Source organism: Triturus cristatus, chromosome 4_1, assembly GCF_964204655.1.
Source record: "Triturus cristatus chromosome 4_1, aTriCri1.1, whole genome shotgun sequence".
NCBI lineage: Eukaryota > Metazoa > Chordata > Amphibia > Caudata > Salamandridae > Triturus > Triturus cristatus.
Genome location: NC_140585.1, coordinates 227544615 through 227563698, shown reverse-complemented (window position 1 = coordinate 227563698; position 19084 = coordinate 227544615). Strand labels below are relative to the sequence as shown.

The window sequence follows — 19084 nt, the reverse complement described above, 5'->3', positions numbered from 1 at the left end:
GAGCATCCAGAGTAGGTTTCTGCAGAGTTCAAAAGGAGTGCCCTACTCATGAGGGCATGAGGCGGCAAGCTGAGGCCCAGGCTGTTGATGGCATCTCCTGATATATTGGGAGAATTACCTCCTGTATATTAAGCCTAACGGTTCCTAATCATGGGACTACCCGTTTGCTGGTGGTTCCCCAGTGTTACTAGGCCATCCTAGTGGGTCTGGCTTATGATGTACAAGTGGCAGGACATCTGGGGCAAGACAAGGCATTCTCCAGGTTAGTCACACACTTTTATTGGCCCCGGATGAGTGACCTCAAATACATTCCTACCTGGTAGGCCAATTGGAAGTCAAGGAGAAAGCTAAATTCTCCCCAGGTTCATCCTGGTCTTAGGGTCCCATACCTCTAGGTAACCAGAAGCCATACCTCTGAGGACTATGACTGCACCAACAGTGGCCATTGCCCTGGATAGGATTTTTACCCAGGTGATTCCCCAAATAAGTGGTGCATGACAGGGGCACAAACGTCATGCCAGCATACATGAAGTCAGTGTGGGATAAGTGTGGAGTAACTTTCAAGTTCTATGCACCCTGTCACCCCAGACTAATGGCCTTGTTAAAAGGTTCAACAAGACCCTGAAATCACGAATGTCGGCCTGTCTGAGTCCTTGAGGTGGAAGTTGGATGTCTTCTTACCATGCCTATTTTTTGCTTACAAGGAGGTGCCACAGAAAAGAGTTGGATTCGGTCCCTTTGTGCTCTATGGCCAACCTGTTAGTCAGCTACATGTTTGCTCTCAGGTATCAGATGAAGTGCCTCTGGAGAACCTAGAAGCCAGCCAGGAGGTGATGAAGCTCTGGCATGACCAGAAAGCCACTGGTCGAGTTTCAGCCTGGCTAAAAAGTGTGGGTAATGGAGCCAGTGGAGCCCAGGGCCCTTCAAGACTGGTCGTTTGAGTCTTATTAGGGGCAGGAGAGAAAGGGTGAGGTCACCTATCTGGTGGACCCCAACACCCCAGGAACCTCTTAAGGCTCCTCCATGTTAATTGCCTCAAGCCCCACTATTAAGAGGTCCGAAGTCACTATGCTCCTGGTGAAAGATGATGAGATGGAAGAGGAGAGTGAACCTCTCCCCATCCTCCTATCTTCTAAGGAGCAGAATTGGTCGGTAGAAGGTGTCAACCTCTCCTCTACCCTGACCAGAGAACGGCAGAAGGACTGTCGCCACGTGCTGGCGCTGTTTGCCGCTTTACACTCCCTGACCCCTAGGCTCACTCATCTGTGTACCCATGATATTGACCATGGGGACAGCATGCCTGTGAATAATAAGATTTACAGGATGTCTGACAAGGTAAATGCTCTCATCAAGGAGGAAGTGTTCATGATGCTGCAGTTAAAGGTGATTGAACACTCCAATAGCCCTTGGTCCTGCCTAGTGGTGCTGGTGCCCAAACACAGCCCTGCAACTCAGATTCTGTGTAGGCAATAGAAGGCTCAATTCAGTTACAAAGACTGATGTTCACCCTATCCCCCGAGCTGATGAGCTCATTAATAACCTGGAAACTACCTAGATCCTAAGTACTTTTGACTTGACTTCTGGGTACTGGCAGTTTGCCCTAACCGAGGGGGCTAAGGAGAGGTTTGCATTCTCCACCCCAGGGGTGCACTTCCAATTGAGGGTGATGTCCTTTGGGTTAAAGAATGCCCCAGTCCACCTTCCAGAGGTTCATTAATGGGGTTCTGGCTGTGCTGCAATCTTTCAGTACAGCCTACTTGGATGCCATTGCCTTCTTCAGTTCCAACTGGGATCACCACCTGCTGTACCTCTAGGAGGTACTTCAGACCCTGCAACAGGCAGGCCTGACTATCAAAGCCAGCAAGTGTTAGATAGGGCAGGGATCTCCAGTCTATCTGGGACATCTAGTGGACGGGACAAGATGCAGTCCCTTTAAGCGCAGGTTGAGACGATCCTGGTTTGGGAACCCTCCCAAGCATCTGACTGAGGTGAGGGTGTTCCTAGGCCTCAATGGATACTACAGGAGTTTTTTCAAGGACTCTGGCATTATTGTTGACCTCTTGACTTCTAAGAAGCAGTCCAAGAAGTTATTCTGAACAGAGGCCTGTCAGAAAGCCTTTGACACTCTGAAGGAGGCCCTGTGTACAGAATCAGTACTCAAGGTCCCTGACTTCTCCAAGGATTCTCGATGTTGAATCAAGAAGTAAGGCAGTACATATTCAAGCAAATACCTAAAAATAAATGCCCCTCAAACATCTTGATGAGAGACATTCCTCTCCCTCAGAAAGCACCAATAGAGTCAATATCTGATAGAGACTTCTAGTCGCAGAGTCCTTACCTTAGAATTATCACCAGGTGTCAGACTGGACCTGGACTCTTTTTTGAGAGCAGTACCCATGTGCGCTAGTATGTGGTATCGTTCGGCGCCGCTTTGCTTCGCTTTCATCAAAAGTGACGTGTGCGGTGCCTATAAAGGTGGCACCCTAGCGCGCTGATTTCCGTTATTTTCCTCACGCACCAGTTTGCAAAGATCTGGAGAGAGATACCCTGAGTCCTTTTTTGACATTTTTTTTTCTCGATTTTTGTCTACATTTATCTAATAGAGACTGCTAGTTGCAGATTCCTTCCTTTAGAATCATCCACAGGCGTCCAACTGGCCTCAGTGGACTCTACAGGAGGTTTTTCAAGGGCTCTGGCATTATTGTTGACCTCTTGATTTCTAAGACGCAGTCCAAGAAGTTATTCTGGACAGAGGCCTGGAGGAAAGCCTTTGACACCCTGAAGGAGGACATGTGTACAGAATCAGTACTTAAGGTCCCTGACTTCGAGGATTCTCAATGTTGAATCAAGAAGTAAGGCAGTACATATTCAAGCAAAATACCTCAAAATAAATGCCCCTCAAACATCTTGAGGAGAGGCATACCTCTGCCTCAGAAAGCAGCAATAGAGTCAATATCTGATAGAGACTTCTAGCCGCAGAGTACTTACCTTAGAATTATCGCCAGGGTCAGACTGGACCTGGAATTTTCTTTTGAGAGCAGTACCCCTATGCGCTAGTATGTGGTGTAGTTCGGCTCCGATTTGCTTCACCCTCGTCAAAAGTGACGTGTGTGGTACCTATAAAGGTGGCACCCTAGCACGCTGACGTCCGTTCTTTTCTTTAAACGCCAGTTTGCACAGATACCGAGTCAGATACCCTGAATCCTATTTTTGACATTTTATTTTCTTAATTTTTGTCTACTTTTTTCTAATAGAGACTGCTAGTCGCAGATTCCTTCCTTTAGAATCATCCCCAGGCGTCTGACTGGACTCGCACATTTTTCCGTTAAATAGGACCCTTGCACGCCGATAGGTGACATTGTTCGGCTCCATTAGGCAGCACACTGGCATCATTTTTTTTCTTTCCAATCCAGTCAGTGCAGATCCGGAGAGAGCTACCACCAGTAATTTGTCTTTTTGCGCCTGACACTGACCAATGTCAGTGACGGACCTGCACCTCGTCTGTCTATGGTGTCTTGTGTGCGACCACAAAGTCAAGACCTGCGTCAATTGTTGCAGCATGCACCCCCAAGGCCATGAGGGAGCAATCTCTCAAGCTCCTTGCCGCTCGACGTGCAACGCCGTGACCTGCTCGAGCCCGGTTGAGAGGAAGGTCCCGAAATCGGTTGCAGAGCCATCGATCTTCGTCGAAGTTGTCGCGCTCGGGGTAAATCCCACAAAAAGAAGAACAAAGTCTGGCTCCACGGTTGAGCCTTAGCCGTCGCCGTGCCTCCCCTAGTTTTCGGGAGCTGGAGCATCCCTCGTCCAACCAAGTGAAATTTATGAGGCCATGCACCTCATATTTGGCTGGCCCATCTCCGCTGAAGCAGGGCAGGTGGTGTCATGGACCTATTGTCAAGAGGCCCTGTGCCTCTGGACATGGCTGGAACAGCAGGGCATATCCCTGGTGGTTCAACACCTGGTGGGCTCTGAACGCAAGGGCAGAGAAACTCAGCCACAGATGCCTAGCGGATCACGAATGTTGTCTACCTCTTGAGGTTGTGCAGGGTCTCTTTCAGCTTTGAGGAGAGTCTTGGTTAGATCTGTTTGCCACCACAGAGAATGTGCAATGTCAGCTGATTTGCGTACTGGAGTTTTCCAAAGCGGGTCTCGCTTGGAGACGCTTTTAGTTTTTAGTTGAGCTCAGGCCTCCTCTATGCCTCTCTGCCCATACCTCTCCTGCCCAGAGTTCGCAAGAAGATCATGAACAACAGGGCCCAAGTCATCCTTGTGGCTCCAGACTGGGCTCAGAGAGTTTGGTATCCCGAGCCGTTGAGCATGGCCATCGGTCCTCCGATTGAGCTGCCCCTTCAGGAAGATCATCTGTTGAAGCAGCAGGGGATGGTTCTTCTCGAACCTGTCAACGCTACGCCTCCATGCATGAAGATTGAACGGCGACAGTTGTCAGCTTTCGATCTTCCGCCCAAAGTCTGTAATATCATCTCGCCAGCCAGGCATCCCTTCACTAAGACTGTATACACCTGCTGTTGGAGCAAGTTTGTGCCATGGTGTGCTGAAAAACAGGTTGACCCCCTTTCTCCTCCCCTCTCTCTGGTACTTGTGTATGTTCTTTCTCTTGCCCAGCAGGGATCTGACTTGGGCACCTTAAAGGCCTATCTTTCTGCCATCTTTGCATTTCTGCGGTTGCCAGATCTGCCATCCCTGTTCAAGTCCCCTATTGTACATCGGTTTCTGAAGTGTCTCCAGCACACGTTCCCTCTTTCACCTTTATCATGCCTCATTGGCCCTAAATTTAGTTTGTACCTTTCTCATATGCGCTACCTTCAAGCTGCACACAGCTGTTCTATCAGGCTCCTTACCATCAATATGGCCTTTCTGGTTGCAATAACATCTGCCCAGAGGGTCAGTGAGCTACAGGCTTTGTCATCTAAGCCTCCGTACCTCAGCATCTTCCCAGACAAGCTGATCCTTCGCACTAGGGCTTCCTTCCTTTCAAATGTGGTCACTCCCTTTCATGTAGCCCAATCCATTACCCTGCTTACCTTTTTTTGCACCACTGCAGCCATTTAAGGAAGGGGAGTGTCTCCACCAACTGGAACATTACGCACTAGTGGTCAGTGTTCTTCGTTGCTCCCCGCTCTTGGCATGGAAAGTTACGAAAAGAAACTGATTGCAACGCACTGTGGTGCCGCCTATATATGCACCGCGCATGTCACTTCCGGCACAGACCACGATACATGGAGCTGTGTGGCGCCAACTACCAGCGCACAGGGATACTGCTCACAAAAACATTTCTAGATCCTATGACGCCTGGGGATAATTCTAAGGTAAAACTTCTGTGGCTAGAGTCTCTACCAGATAAGACATTTCTGACTATAAGTAACTTTTTTTTCTTGAGCAGAAAGAAGAAAATACCTTCATTCAAGACATGTCCTTATTCCCTCAAAGGGTAAATATTAAGGCCATTTTTTGCCTTTGATTTCTAAATACATTTTTAATTAAAGACAAATTCAAGATAGTCTGATTTAGACAAGCATTCCAGGCAGGGACAAGATTAATTGGTATCTTTTGACCATGATATGTGTTTGAATAATTGGGTTTTAAAAGCAAATCCTGATGAATATTTCTACCTGCAGATTCCCCAAATCTCGTTTTTAGGTCTTGCGCCTGTGGAGTAGTGCGTAGCACTGCTTTCGCAGCGTGAGACCTCTTGTAGGGGGTCTGAAAACGTACCTAGGAATTGCACACTCTCGTGCGTGTGCTTTTCCTTTTGTGGCACGCTATTGGCCTTTGCTTGCATGTTTTTTACTAAGAGAGCACGCAATAGACCAAAGGCGGGCGCATTGTTCCACCCATGGCCTATTGGTGTCTATTACGCGCACCAAAGGCCATGTGGTTTCAATTATTGTGCCCAGACACGGGCGCGATAATTGAAAACACATGTTTCGCTGTGGCGCGCGCACGCACAACTCGCGGGCGTTTTTTTTTTTTACAATAGCGATCGCTTTCGCGATCGCTTTCACTGCCGCTTGTTCTTAACATGGCGATGACTGCAGTACACCATTGTATTCAGTAAGTGAAGGATATAAATTGCATTCATCCTAGAAATATGGTCGATTGATTATGGGGTTGCTGGCCTCTGTAAAATAGCATAACGTGTTCTGATATCTAGACCACATGTGAATAAGATGAGAAAACGTCATCGCCGTACCTCTGTAAGGGCATGCTGCGTCTTTCTTTCCACTGAAGCTGAGGAGCGCAGATAGATGGAGTCACAGCACCTGCATGCCTCCGTGCACAAGCGAAAATGCAGACTGCAAATCTGGCACCAACATAAATGGCTCTGTTTGTATCTCCGACGAATATCTCAACCCACCCCTTTTCCACCTCTATTCCCTGCTCCTCCGGCACTTTGCTAGTGCTTTCCCCGTGCTCCTCGCATCCCACCCAGTGCCCAGGCCGCTCAAGCTGGCTGCAGAACCAAAAATAATGGCTGTTTGCCGGGGCCCTGACTCGCGAGCCGTGCCCGTGAACTCTGGGCCCTGGCATGAGTGCGGGCATCGTGTCCGCTCCTGCTCTGTATGGGAACCAGAGGGCGCTGGCTGCGTGGATGAACTCGACGCAGCTCGCTCTGCGGCCTCGCCCACAGGGCACAGTGGACCTGGCCGGGCGGCAGCGGACGCACTTCCACATATCCATGTCAACAGCCCGTTCCCATCAAGTTTGTGAACCGTGAGTAATCTCTTGTTTTTATACCTTTTGGTGTTTGTGGGGGACAAGGAAACAAGCTACACGGACAAGTGGAAGAAGCAACGCGGACAGGGTGGTTTAAGAGGTAGAAGCAACAGGTAGAAGGATGGCAGAGCGCCAGGATACCCGTGGGGTGACAGAGCGCTATATAAGTACCAATACAACACAATACAATACAATACTAGAGAGGAAGAAGAAAGAAAGTAATCGGCATTGGCAAAGCCATTCGGTCTCGTCTTGCCTGTGAGAGAATGATTGGCCGTGGCAATGTAGTTTTCAGTCCTGTTATACAACAGTGCGGCTGCAGCATGGCTGAATTTTGTAAAAAAAAAAAGGCTTTGAGGGGGGTGAGTGCTGGCCGCGTCATGCACTTTTATTTTAATTGCTAGTGGAGCAGAAGAAAGGTCAAGGGCAACATGGAGGGGTCAAATGCTTTTGAGTGGCAACCGGACAACAAGGGTGTGGAGAAGAGGTCTATGATTCGCCCAGCGCTGGCCATATCGAAGTACTTTTTTTTGTTTAAGGAAAAGGGGGAAGTGGTAGGCAACAGGAAGAGCGGGAGGGTGAGTCGCAAGCAACTCTGACAACAGAGGGTGGGAGAGATGTACTTGGAGCAAGCACATGGACAACCGAAAGGTGAGAGTTGGGGGCTGGGGTTTTGGAACCGATGCATGTAGAGGGGATACATAAAGGGTGCATATAGCAATCACCCGCCCCCATACCCAAAGGATTGGTGCTAATAAAGCAAAACGTGGCCCTAGTTTGTATCAAAGTATATATAGCAAACTGAGAAACATTATAATACAGTTCAAGCTTTTAGGTAAATTAACTTGGATGCTAGTGGAAAATAATGCTACTGAAGCTTTCTTGCTTGAGGCTTATTGCAAAAAAATATTTAAATGGTTGTAAATATGAACTAAGCTTTTCCTTTCTTTTTCTGCATTTATTATCTGGGCAGTATAGACTGGGTCGGATCCCTTACAGAAAGCAGAGTGTGTGTAGGTAAAGGGGGTTGGGGGTTAAGCATTAAGTTCAACTTGCTTTACACTGTTTTACTGAAGGTAAATCTGCACTTGGCTGTCGAAGCTCGAGTTTTGTAGAACAAGTTACTACTATAAATGCAGGTTTTTAAGCTGCAACTCTCTATGTTGTGTGGTGGTGTTACATTGTTTTGAAGCATTGGAAACAGTGTATTTGTGCCTTCAATTTTATTTCTGAAACTTGACTCTTTTACCCTTTTTATCATCTGTTATTTGCTTTTTGTAGTTTAAAGTTTTATAGTTAGTTTTATTTGTATGACACAAAAAAGTACTATGACGTTGCTACTGCTGGCCTCTACTTAGCACTTTTTAGGTCGAGCCTGGGCAGCTCATGCGCTGCTCTGTGAGACTTGCTGTATTCAGGTATGTACTTGAAGCTCCGACGGCTCTCCGCCTATATTTTTCCTTGGTTTGTGTCATTGTCCACTGTAAACTGTGCCTTTTCATTGGTCGATAAGCTTAGTTGTCCCTCAATACTACCCCCTTGTCTCATTTTGTAACTGCCCATTAGCACTATTTTTTCAAATAGCTTTGTCCTGCCAGGCAGGACACGCTCTCTCCTAACGCTTATCTTTAAAGCACGGGTGCCAAACGCGTTTAGAATGCAATAGGTCTCACACGTGCGAGAGTTTAAGCTATTGGCATTGTAAATGACAAGTCCTTTTATTTTGGTTTTAAAAACAAGCCATAAATAAAAGGCATTGTCATTTATTATGCCAATAGCGCAAACTCTCATAAATGCGAGACCTATTGCATTGCAAATGCTTGTTCTTATTAGCGCTAGACTGGATCTAGAATTGTTGAAATAGCTCTCCTGTGCCAAAAAGTGAACCCATGACTCGAGCTTTACTGGAGCACCTACTCTGACATGATGTCACTCAGCCATATATATAGTGCTGTCCAGTGTACAGAAATCAGAGTTTTTAGCATCCTTCACAGATCCAGAGTTGCTCTCCATTGGATTTTTTTTTCTCAAAAACCCTTATTTTTCTTTTAATGATCATGGCACCTCCAAAAGAGTGAGGCTTGAGAGTTGTCAATCCTGTCTCAAGGAGATATCAATATCAGATATGTGGATATCAAATCCCACTGTGTATGTCTCTGATGCTTGGGGCACAAGCATGGCTACAAGGCCAGTTAGAAGTGCTACCTCATGCACACCAAATCCATCAAGCTGTAGAAAGAGAAGATCTTCTTTGCTTGAGACCATAATGAACACTGGGGCCAGCACCTCTTCTGGTCTTGGTCAGGCCCCAGTGCTCTCGACCCTAACTGCCATGCACAGGTTAGTTTGTGTGCTCATCCACTTCTCAGCTGACCATCTCTGCTCTGCATCTGTCAATGCTGAAAACTGCTCCTTCTGTCAATGCTGCAAAGCATCTTTACACTGCTCTGACACTAATCAGCACTACTTTACCGCCAAAGGTTTTGCCTGTTGTGTCTGCACCAGTGGCACTGAATTTGGATACAGCCTTCGAATCGTCAACATTTCCGAAGGCCAAGGACATTTTGCTCAAGGGGCAAATCTTAGGCTAATTTAAAAATGAGCCTCTATGTTTGACTTTTTCCTAAAGCTAAAAAACCTTTCACACCTGGATGAGTTTTTAAATTTATTTAGAAGCCTAATACTGTGTAGCACAAGCAGGAGGACACAGTCATCTAGTACTGAGAGTATTTATTTAGCTATAAAGAATGCAGTGTCCTGGACACTTCCTTAGAACTTGACCTGTGTTATTCTTCTGGCCCCCCAACTAAGAAAATAGGCACCTTCATGGCAGCTCTTTACTAGGCGGCTGAGGTCTTGGCGGTTGTGCTTGCCTATTGAGGAGGATATAGCCAACGTTTTTATGGAATCCTCTAGCTATCATCCTCTTTCTCAAAGCCATTGCTGCCCTTCATTTGAGGCACTCATGGATTTCATTTTGGCTGCAAAGAAAAAACTGGCTTTTTCAGCGAACCTCCACCTTTTGCCCCCAAGTGACCTTGTGTTTTTATCCACTCACTTTTAACCTGTGTGCCTGGTGGTATAGTCTTCTCTCATTCAAAGCTGAATCCCAACTCATTTCCTTTTACTCCTGCTTACAGGGAGTCAAAATTAATTTACGCCCAGGACTAGAAAGTCTTTTATTTGGGAAATCTGTCTCTTCATTTCTTTTATTCTCTTTGGGTGAGGGATCAACTGATGATTCCCAATCTTCGGACCACTTATGTGACTACTTTGCCAAAGGGATGCAAGATGCTTTCTCTGCTCTGTTCTGAATACCGGATTCAGTAGCCATACCCATGGGCTCCTAGATAGCATACACGTGGAAACCTAAATGCTTTTGTCTATTTTTCCAAGTGATGTACTCATGGATATGCGGTTCAAGGTTTTTTTACTGTTTGATTAAAAGATTGACTCTGCACTGGAGAGATTCAAGCAAAGCGAGGCAGCACCATGTATTGCTCGCAAGGTCTGGTCTTCACAGTGTGCTAATTCCACCAGCTATACAGGAAATTTACAAATTATTTCTGGTGTCAACTTACTAGTAGGGCCAGCCACCCAGCGTGTCGAATATCCAATCCAGTTTTTCTTAGCTATAATTTATATGGTTGCCAAAGGATGCCGTAAATATCAGCAGTACTTTTCCTCCTCCCCCGTCCCTGCTCACAAACAGTTTTAGCTCATCCTTGGGGAAGCACATATCGTATTGGCAAGTATTATTCACTGGCAGCCATCACTTCAGAACTTTGTGTCCTTGAATCATCGAAGCAGATATGTCCTTGCTTTTTTTTAGAAGTCTGCTCCCCTAGTCCCTGCTGTTTCTTCTGAACCCTCTGTTGACAATGCCCACAACCTCCTGCTAGAATGCCTTATCTTTTTAAGCAAGGGGCAGATATAGCTTCATATGAAGGGTGATATCGAGGAAAGGAGGCACTCCCTTTCTTTTCCTGTCACAAAAACCATAGGGTCTCTGTCCTATTCTGGTTCTTCATGTTTCAAACTCCTTTCTTCACACAAAAGAAATCAAGATGTCATCCATTGTACAAGTCTCCTTGACCCTGGAGTCCTGAGACTGGATGGTGACGCTTGACCTGCAGGAAACCTATTTTCATATACAAATCCTGCAGTCACACAGACAGTTTCTGCAATTCATAGTAGACTCCACTCACTAACGTTATGCAGTCATTTAAATATATTTGGATACTGACTTATGAAGTCTGCAAACAAAACAGATATACAGTTTAACACATAAACTTGTGATTTCCTTATTTCTTAAAGCTTTGCGGTCAATGTGAATTTAACACAACCAGCAGTCCTTTAGACATTTTGCAACTTCCTATTAAGTATCAAAATATGGAACTTAAAACAAAATGGATTCTACACAGGCAGGTTCTTCAACCAAACTTCCAGAGCCTCCATCTTTATGCCTGAAGATTGCATGGAGCAATGTGAGCACTTTTGCCTTGCCTTTGACGATGATGGGCATTATATCGGCAACATGCCATCCTGCCAACATATCTCTGTAATCTGGTCGTTGGACATGTTTTGTTTCTTGCTGTGTTGCAGAAGTGGTGGGTGTCCTCAAAGCACATTTGTCTAATGTGTTATGCCTTATGCTCTCTTTATCCCTTGGCATTAGAGGTCAGGTTACCTCCTCTGAGTTCCAAGATGGAGATTGGTAACACTCTGAAAGAGTCTGTCTTTGTCAGAACTGAACAGAAGCAGCGAAAGTGTGTATCTGGCACCAAGCAAAGAGGAGGTGGAGTCAGGAACTGGAGCTGGTGTCTGAGCCGGAGCAGCGCAGTGGAGAAAACAGAGGGAGGCGAGAGGCACACCCTAACCCTGCTCCCTTCCTGCTGCCTTGCCCCGCTATTATTCGGGGGTGACAGGCGGCAGGGCACCAAGGCAGGCCCTTGGACATCTTGGCATCAGACATCAGGGCTTTGAGCTTGATGGGCTGCAGGTGGGCGTGTGGCCCCTAACAGAACAGCCTAGCACAGCCTCTGCCAGCTCTTTCTAAACTGTCCTCCAAACCCAACTTTGGCCAGACCTCGGTGGAGCCCGGACTGGGCGGACTGCCGGGCTCTTGGTAAATCAGTAATTTCAGACTGCACCGGCCGTATAGGTTGCCCATGTCCACCTTGTGTGCCTTCGCCTCAGCCTTGGGGAGGTTGGGTATCTGCTCCACACCTGCACCTCCTCTTACAACATTCCTCCTTCCGCGAGCAAGTGAATAGTGCGCATGATAGGGCTTGGAAAGGCAGTGGTTAGCACATACTGCTTGGGTTATTGTACAGCACAATAGATGGGAGAAAATCAAATTGAATGTATTTTATTAGGTTATATGTACTATGATACTGAGGATCTTCTTATAATGTGAATATAATACAGATCATTTGTTGCAGTACGACATTACGCTGCAGGCTTAAAACTTGAATGCTATATGATTGTTTGACATTGATTTGCAATGATTTTAACAAATCTCGCAATGCAATTCTGATTCTTTAGCACAGCAGGGCTTTGCTTTGGACACTGTTAAATGGTATTTAACAGCTTTTCTTGTCTGCTGATTCAGCCATTCTTGTTCAAGTCAGGTACTGTGATGTGTTTCTTTGAAGGGTTGCCTTACATGTGCCCTCCCTAACAGTTTGTGAGACCTGAAATTGGTGCTCACCTTTTTTATGTATTTGTTTCTTAAGACTGTTTTCTGATTGCCAACTCATTGGCCCATTATGTCAGCCAGCTACAGGCTATGTCTGTGCATTCTCCTTTTACCTTTGTTCTACCCAGACAAGATGATACTTCGAACAGAGGTTTCTTTCCTTCCAAAAGTGTTTCCACATTGACAGATCTCTACTTGATAATTTTTACCTTTCTCTGCATCCTACTAAGGAGGAAGAAAGACTATCTACTTTGGATTTTTGCAGTGCTCTCAGTTTCGGCATCGAAAAGACTTGAGAATAGCACCTCGATGATCACCCCTTTATTGGCTGTCTTGGTTCCTAGAAGGACAAAGTCATTCAGAAGCTCATGATTTCCTGCTGTATCATACTCTGCATCAGGTTGGGTATCGATTCAGGAGGGCAGGAATATAAAGCTCTAAGTATTGATTGAAAGAACACATTACATCCCATACTGGTACATGCTCCATCTTCATGCAGATTTCTCACTGACTCACCAGTTACCCCTTTTTACTTTTTCTTGCATATTTGGTTATAAAGTTCCAAGTGATGTAAAAAAACTGCAGAAAGTAACGTCAGAACGCTGAGCGATTCCGTATATGGTTCCATGACATGATGACCAGGGAGATGCTGGAATGAAGTCTGATCCTTGGTGCCACCTTTTGGCGTGGGAAAATTATTTTAACGTTTCTAGATCCATTCAGGTGCCCGCAGCAGACTCAGATCGAGGAATATGTAGGTAGATACAGTATCCACCAGAAAGATTGATATTCAAGGTAAGTAAATTGTTCTCTGTGCACTGTCTGCTAGAGATGTTAGTCTTCATAGTACTGTCTGTGCTTCTTGATCCTTGAGACCAAGTCGTGTCTCTCTTCTACACATTAACTTAAGTTTGTTAGGGTAGATCTAACCCCAGAGAAGATTTTGAATTTCACGCTATGGAAAAGGTGGCTAATGTTCAGAAGGTGAGGCTTCATTTTTCATAGAAGCTGGTTAAGACAGTGAGATCATACAACATCTCTCTGGTCTAATGACTTTGGTTAATTGTATGGTGCTGACAGCCTGCCTAAGGATACACTCGCTTCAATGGGATTTTTTAATGCAAAGCATTCCCTTGCATGGCCAGTTAGAGAATGCAATGGATATTCTCATTCTCATGTGTTCAGTCAGATGTGGTGGGTTTAGCCACAGAATCATTTCTCTGATGAGTCTTTCATACCCTCATGATCTCAGATGTCTGTGATTTTAGATGCTTGCCTTCCAGACTTGCCTAGACGATGTTCCTGTAAATGTGAGGTAGTAAATTAGATAATCTCAAATCCATATTAATCGTCTTGATTCAAAGGCTGCAAATTAGCTCACTTGCATTCCTCCCAAGCGTGTAGTGAAGCAAGTTTATGGTGTAAAAGACAACAAGAACGTTTTAAATGAACAAGACCGGTGTGTAGGGTAGAGCCTTCTTTGCGAAGAGGCTTTGGAACTGTGGATGTGCACTGCCAAGAAAGGAGTTTGTCTCTCAACAGTTTATCTGGCGATTTGCTTGAGTTTGATTGGCTTAGGCAGAAATATACCAATAAGGGGAACCTCTGGTAGGAATGCTTCAGTCAATGCTTTAATTTTGGTCTTCCTCAGTTTTATATTTTTTTTTAGACATAGTTCCAAAGCAAATGTCATACCTACTGTTCAGTAGAAACCCTATGTGTGTGAAATCCCAGGGTGATGTGTGGTTGATGCCATGGACATACATTGTGCAGAGGAGAGAATGTGGCTCTGCAGCCAGAGCTCAGGAGCTCGGGATCCAGGCTCGAGCCTCGCAAATCACTTAATCTCTGCTGTCCATGGACACCGCCTGATAGCCTCATGGGTGATAAGCCGTGCTATATAAATCTACAAACTAAACTAAACTTCATCATGCCTTCCCTCTAATTGCATTGGTTAAATATTCTGCAACCAGCCTCTATCACTGTGATAGCCCTGGATTTGTGGCATTTTCTCCTGTTATTTAGATCTTCTGGACCTCAAATGCTTTCCATTGGCCCGTATCTTGATCTGGGTATTCTCTCAGCAGGAACACTTGTTCTGCACCCAAATATTTACATTCTGAAACTGTATTCTTGGAACTTGAAATCAAACCTTTTGCTGTTTTCTCTTTCACCTAACATTATGGGTTTTCTTTTGGCAGTTAAGACAATCCACAAAAGCTGTTTATTTTTTCTAGCTAGTGTCATCAAGACAATTTGCCCTTTTTACTAGTGAAATATAAATATTCTTAATTTGAAGTTCGCCTAGCTTTTAGTTTAGCAAAAAATACACCAACATAGGCACTTTAAAGATTTTGTTTTAGCCACGTTATCAGCTTGTTTGTTTTCTATTCACCAAGGCTCATTGCTTAAATACCCAGTGCTTTTAAAGTTTTGGAGGACTTACATAATATGTCCCTGCAGTTAGAATGTGGTACCAGCATGGGTTTTGAATTTGTCACTTTTCTTTAGGGACGAAAGAGAATAATTAAGTGCTCTCTTAAGAGAGAGATTTTTCTTACTTTAGCACTTTAGGTTATTTTAAGAGATTCAGTAAGCTTCAGGAATATAACTTTTCAGAGTAGTATCGCTTTAGTAACGATGGGAGCATGTAGTGGTACAAGGGTACAAAGCATGCTCACTCCTGATGTCTTCCCTGCCTTGTTTTTTAAAACTGCAGCTTCCACTTAGAAGAACCACTGGATGTCTTTAAAAAATGTTGAAATGTAAAGAATGCAAACGCAGTCACAGTTGTCTGCTGTGCCTATCATATTGTGATCTGCTATTTAATTATTAATGAGACAGGAGTTTTTGCATCACAAAATGGACACTTTTCTCAAACCAGGCAGTGTGCAATTTGTCATATTCTGGTTTGTGAACTGCCCTTTATTGCATTGGGCTATTTGAACTAATGTTATAACTTGCTCTTCACAATTTAATCTTTAACATCTATAACACAATAAAATGATTTGGAGGAACGGGGAGGGGTGGAGGGAGGGGGACGGGTCTCAGGATCTCATGCTGCCGTATACTGAGTGATGCTGTCATCAGTGGGTGCTTGCTAAAACCAGGCAGCGTCACCTGGGAGCAGTGAATGGTACTACTTTAAAATTTCCAGGCCCAGTATGGTGCCTGGCAATGGTTCACCCAGGGAATTTGCAGGAAGATGTTTATCCATGAGAAAACGCTCTACAAAGTGCTCTCTCAAACCCCAACCCCGTAAAATTGGGCCCCAAGTGTGGTGGCATAATCTCATGGGCAGAATGATTGCATTGCAAATTTCTAGTGTCCTCCAAATTTCTAGATTCTGGGTGTGAACCCTCCCAAATTTTCTGACAAGTCACACATAGAAAAGATCTTTACATTTCTATAGTTTGCAAATGCCATAAAACTCCTTTATCGTTGCACCCTGTTAAATCAAAGTAAGTGAAAGATCATTTACTCCATCTGCAAACAACTCTTTCTTTTAAACTACCTAAATTTATGTTAAGATTACTACAACAGCTGATCCCTCTACTTCCTCTGCAGTGCAAACTAGTTAGTTGCAGAACATTATTAATATTTTGGTCTCAGAGACCGACATTGAATTAGTGAGCATAAGTGCATTGTGTAGGGATCGTCATTTAACTGCCTTTGCTTTTAGCAGCATGTACCCTAATCTTAGGCCTTAATGTCATGTCAGTCCTCCAAGAATCTCGCCTTTTTTTAAGATACCAATCCCCTTGGTAACTATGAGGTGATTAGTGAGGTTCTAGCCAGCAGCAGTAATTATGAGCTCCATTGCTGCCGCAACTTACCCATCTTACCATGTTGCTGCTATTGCCTGTTTTCCCTGTGGTGCCACTCCAACAGATTCCCTATAAACCTTATCCAGAACCATATCAGGGTTGAGATAACCGTTTGTCTCACTGGTAGCTATGGTAAAGTGCCATAGCCTCCATTGGCAACCATGACCTTCAACGAGTGCACCGCTTCTCCTTCTCCCAGAGTTGCTCTCGTTGGGTTGCCATATTAAATGATGTTTCACTGCTTTCCTCTACAGTGTCAGTGATACTTTCGATGCAAGTTCTGTTGCTGCCATGGTTTTCACCATTTGCTCAGTGCCCAGGTAATAGGGTTTTTTCTCTGTAGGACAATCCGACTCTCCTAAACTTAAGTATGCATAATAGGGATGTTAGCAAGGTACTAATTATTCTGAATTTCATTTTACCCTGTATCTAGAAGTCAGTTTTCACCACTGTATTAAATTCCATCATCATCATTGTGTATTGTTGCTTGTGTGCTAAAGAGCAGGTCCAATCAAGATAAATACAGTTACAGAAGGAAAAGCCAACACACATCAAGCCCAAACTTCTGTAGATTTAATGTTTCAATTAGAGAGGCCCCCACAGAGCTATGGTCTTGGTTTGTTCACCTGATCAGTACAGCACCACAAGATGTAGTAATAGCTGATCATTCCATATCACCAGTTTCTAGATTATGTTAGAAGCTCCAATGGTTGTTCTACAACTCATTCCTTACGTGCAACGTCTCCTAAATCGCATATTACAGTTATAGATGGGGCTGAATGTGTTAAGTTAGCCAACAAATGTCTATGTCCAGTGCATTGTTGAATTAGATATGATTTATTCTGATATTTGACCAATTTGAATGGAATACATCAATAACAGTATAAATCCACCTTGAAGACTCATAAACAGTAAAAAGGCAACTGTACTTGATAATGTGGTAAGTGCTGCATGATATATTTACAGCTTGGAAACCGGCGGACCTCTTCGGTACTCAAGGTGAATTTGGTACTGCCTCATTTGTTGAGGATAATTTGTAGCACTTCCTGATTTTAAGTCTATAGCCATTTTATGGACACCAGATGAGATTATATATATTATTTTTTGCTTTCTTTTAATACTTATATTTGTCATTTCTTTGACCTCTGCAGGCACCCGAGGTAATTAGAATGCAGGATAAAAATCCTTACAGCTTTCAGTCTGATGTATATGCCTTTGGGATTGTCCTTTATGAACTGATGTCGGGGCAGTTACCATATTCTAATATCAACAACAGGGACCAGGTATGTGTTGTTCTGATGTGGCTTTTTGTCTTTCTTGCACGTAGTTACTCAGTTTGAAGTGTCATATATCATCTTGAAATTTGAGAGGGATCTGAGTATAAAATTGCATAACAAGCCATCTGAGAGGGCCCTGGAGAAAGCCATATGATAGCTAGTGAGCACAGAAAGAGTTAAAACCAAAGACAAAAGGAAGTTATTGTGTATACTTAAATGTCAGAAATTGGGTTCTTAATTTGGGAGAAAGAAACCCCTACCGAATCAGTAAACAATCTGGTAAGGTCAAAACACATTCTGTAGGAATCTCTGCTCAAATGCTGGTAGCTGTGGCACAATTAGCAGGCAATCCCCAGAGAAGTGTGTGTTGAGTTCACGCAGTCTTAATAGTTTTCAAGCTGATAACTCAACACAGTAAAAATTCTAAGCCAAATTAAAAAAAAATAAAAAAAATTATGAGCAAAAGCATACAAAGATACTAAAAATAGGATAAGAGATGTGAATAATTAAAGTTCTCCAGCATTGGATTTTTCATAGATTAATATTCTTGAATCATTCCCCATTGCCATGATGGGAGTCTCTTGGTAAGTTTGAAATAGCAGTATAGTATACTTACATAAGTAAAGGTTTTGGCCATTCCCCACGTAAATAATACATTTACCTCATTATAAAAGGCCCAAACTTCAGCCTGTAAGGTGAGAATGCTCCATGACACGCCCCCTCTCAGAGTAGATCACACCTCAAATTTCATAGCACAAATAGTGGAAACATAAAACAACAGTAGAAATGAGTGAGGAGAAAGGTGGCATGTGAATCTATGAAACATACCTGCCAGTCTCACCACTGCATCTCTGTTTGCTACTGCTTCCAGGCTGTAGAGTTTCGTGAAGGTGTGCATGTTCCTTGATGTTGCAGCTCTACAAATAGAGTGCTGCTGAAGTAGCCATGCTTCTTAAAGAATGAGCTTTAAATTCCAGTGTCGCAGGTCTTTACAGCTTTTGCATGGCAAAAAGTCGTTGTTGCTGCAAGCCATTTTGAAATTTATGTTAAACCAGGGGCAACACTTTATAATCACTCCTATTTCCTTCTCCTTTTGTAAGATACAAATCTTTTAGTTATGGATTCTTTACCCTAGAATTACCCCCAGGTGTCAGACTGGATCCGGGGAAATTTTTCTTCAGCAGCACCTCTGCATGTCGGTAGGTGGCGTCGGTCAACTCCACGTTCGCCGTTGACGTAGTGATCGCTGGAATGATATCACGGTATCTTCTTAGACACTGCCCCTATGCACTGACGTCAGTTCTTTCTTTTTCCGAGCCAGTCAGCGCAGATCCATAAAGAGCGGTACCCTTAGTCTTTTATTTTTGGGGGATTTTTTTTTTTATTAAATATTTGGCACCCATCAATACAGTTACAGTATAATAACGTATACTCATTGGCATACTCCAGCAACAGCCTAGGCATGTATATACATGGCATCCTATCGTACACTTGACAATACCTCTAGCAACCTGCCCGTGCCCCGTTGATGTAACGTAGTGTGG

The 19084-nt window shown here is 44.2% G+C and overlaps 1 protein-coding gene across 3 annotated transcripts in view; it reads left to right on the top strand.

Moving 5' to 3' along the window:
- The window catches only part of BRAF (B-Raf proto-oncogene, serine/threonine kinase), an 803995-nt gene that overhangs the window by 663001 nt on the left and 121910 nt on the right, over positions 1-19084 (top strand). For all 3 annotated transcript variants that reach the window (XM_085651927.1, XM_085651928.1, XM_085651929.1), the window contains one exon: positions 17415-17546. In XM_085651927.1, the coding sequence (XP_085508053.1) occupies positions 17415-17546 (132 nt within the window). The remainder of the gene's footprint in view (positions 1-17414; positions 17547-19084) is intronic.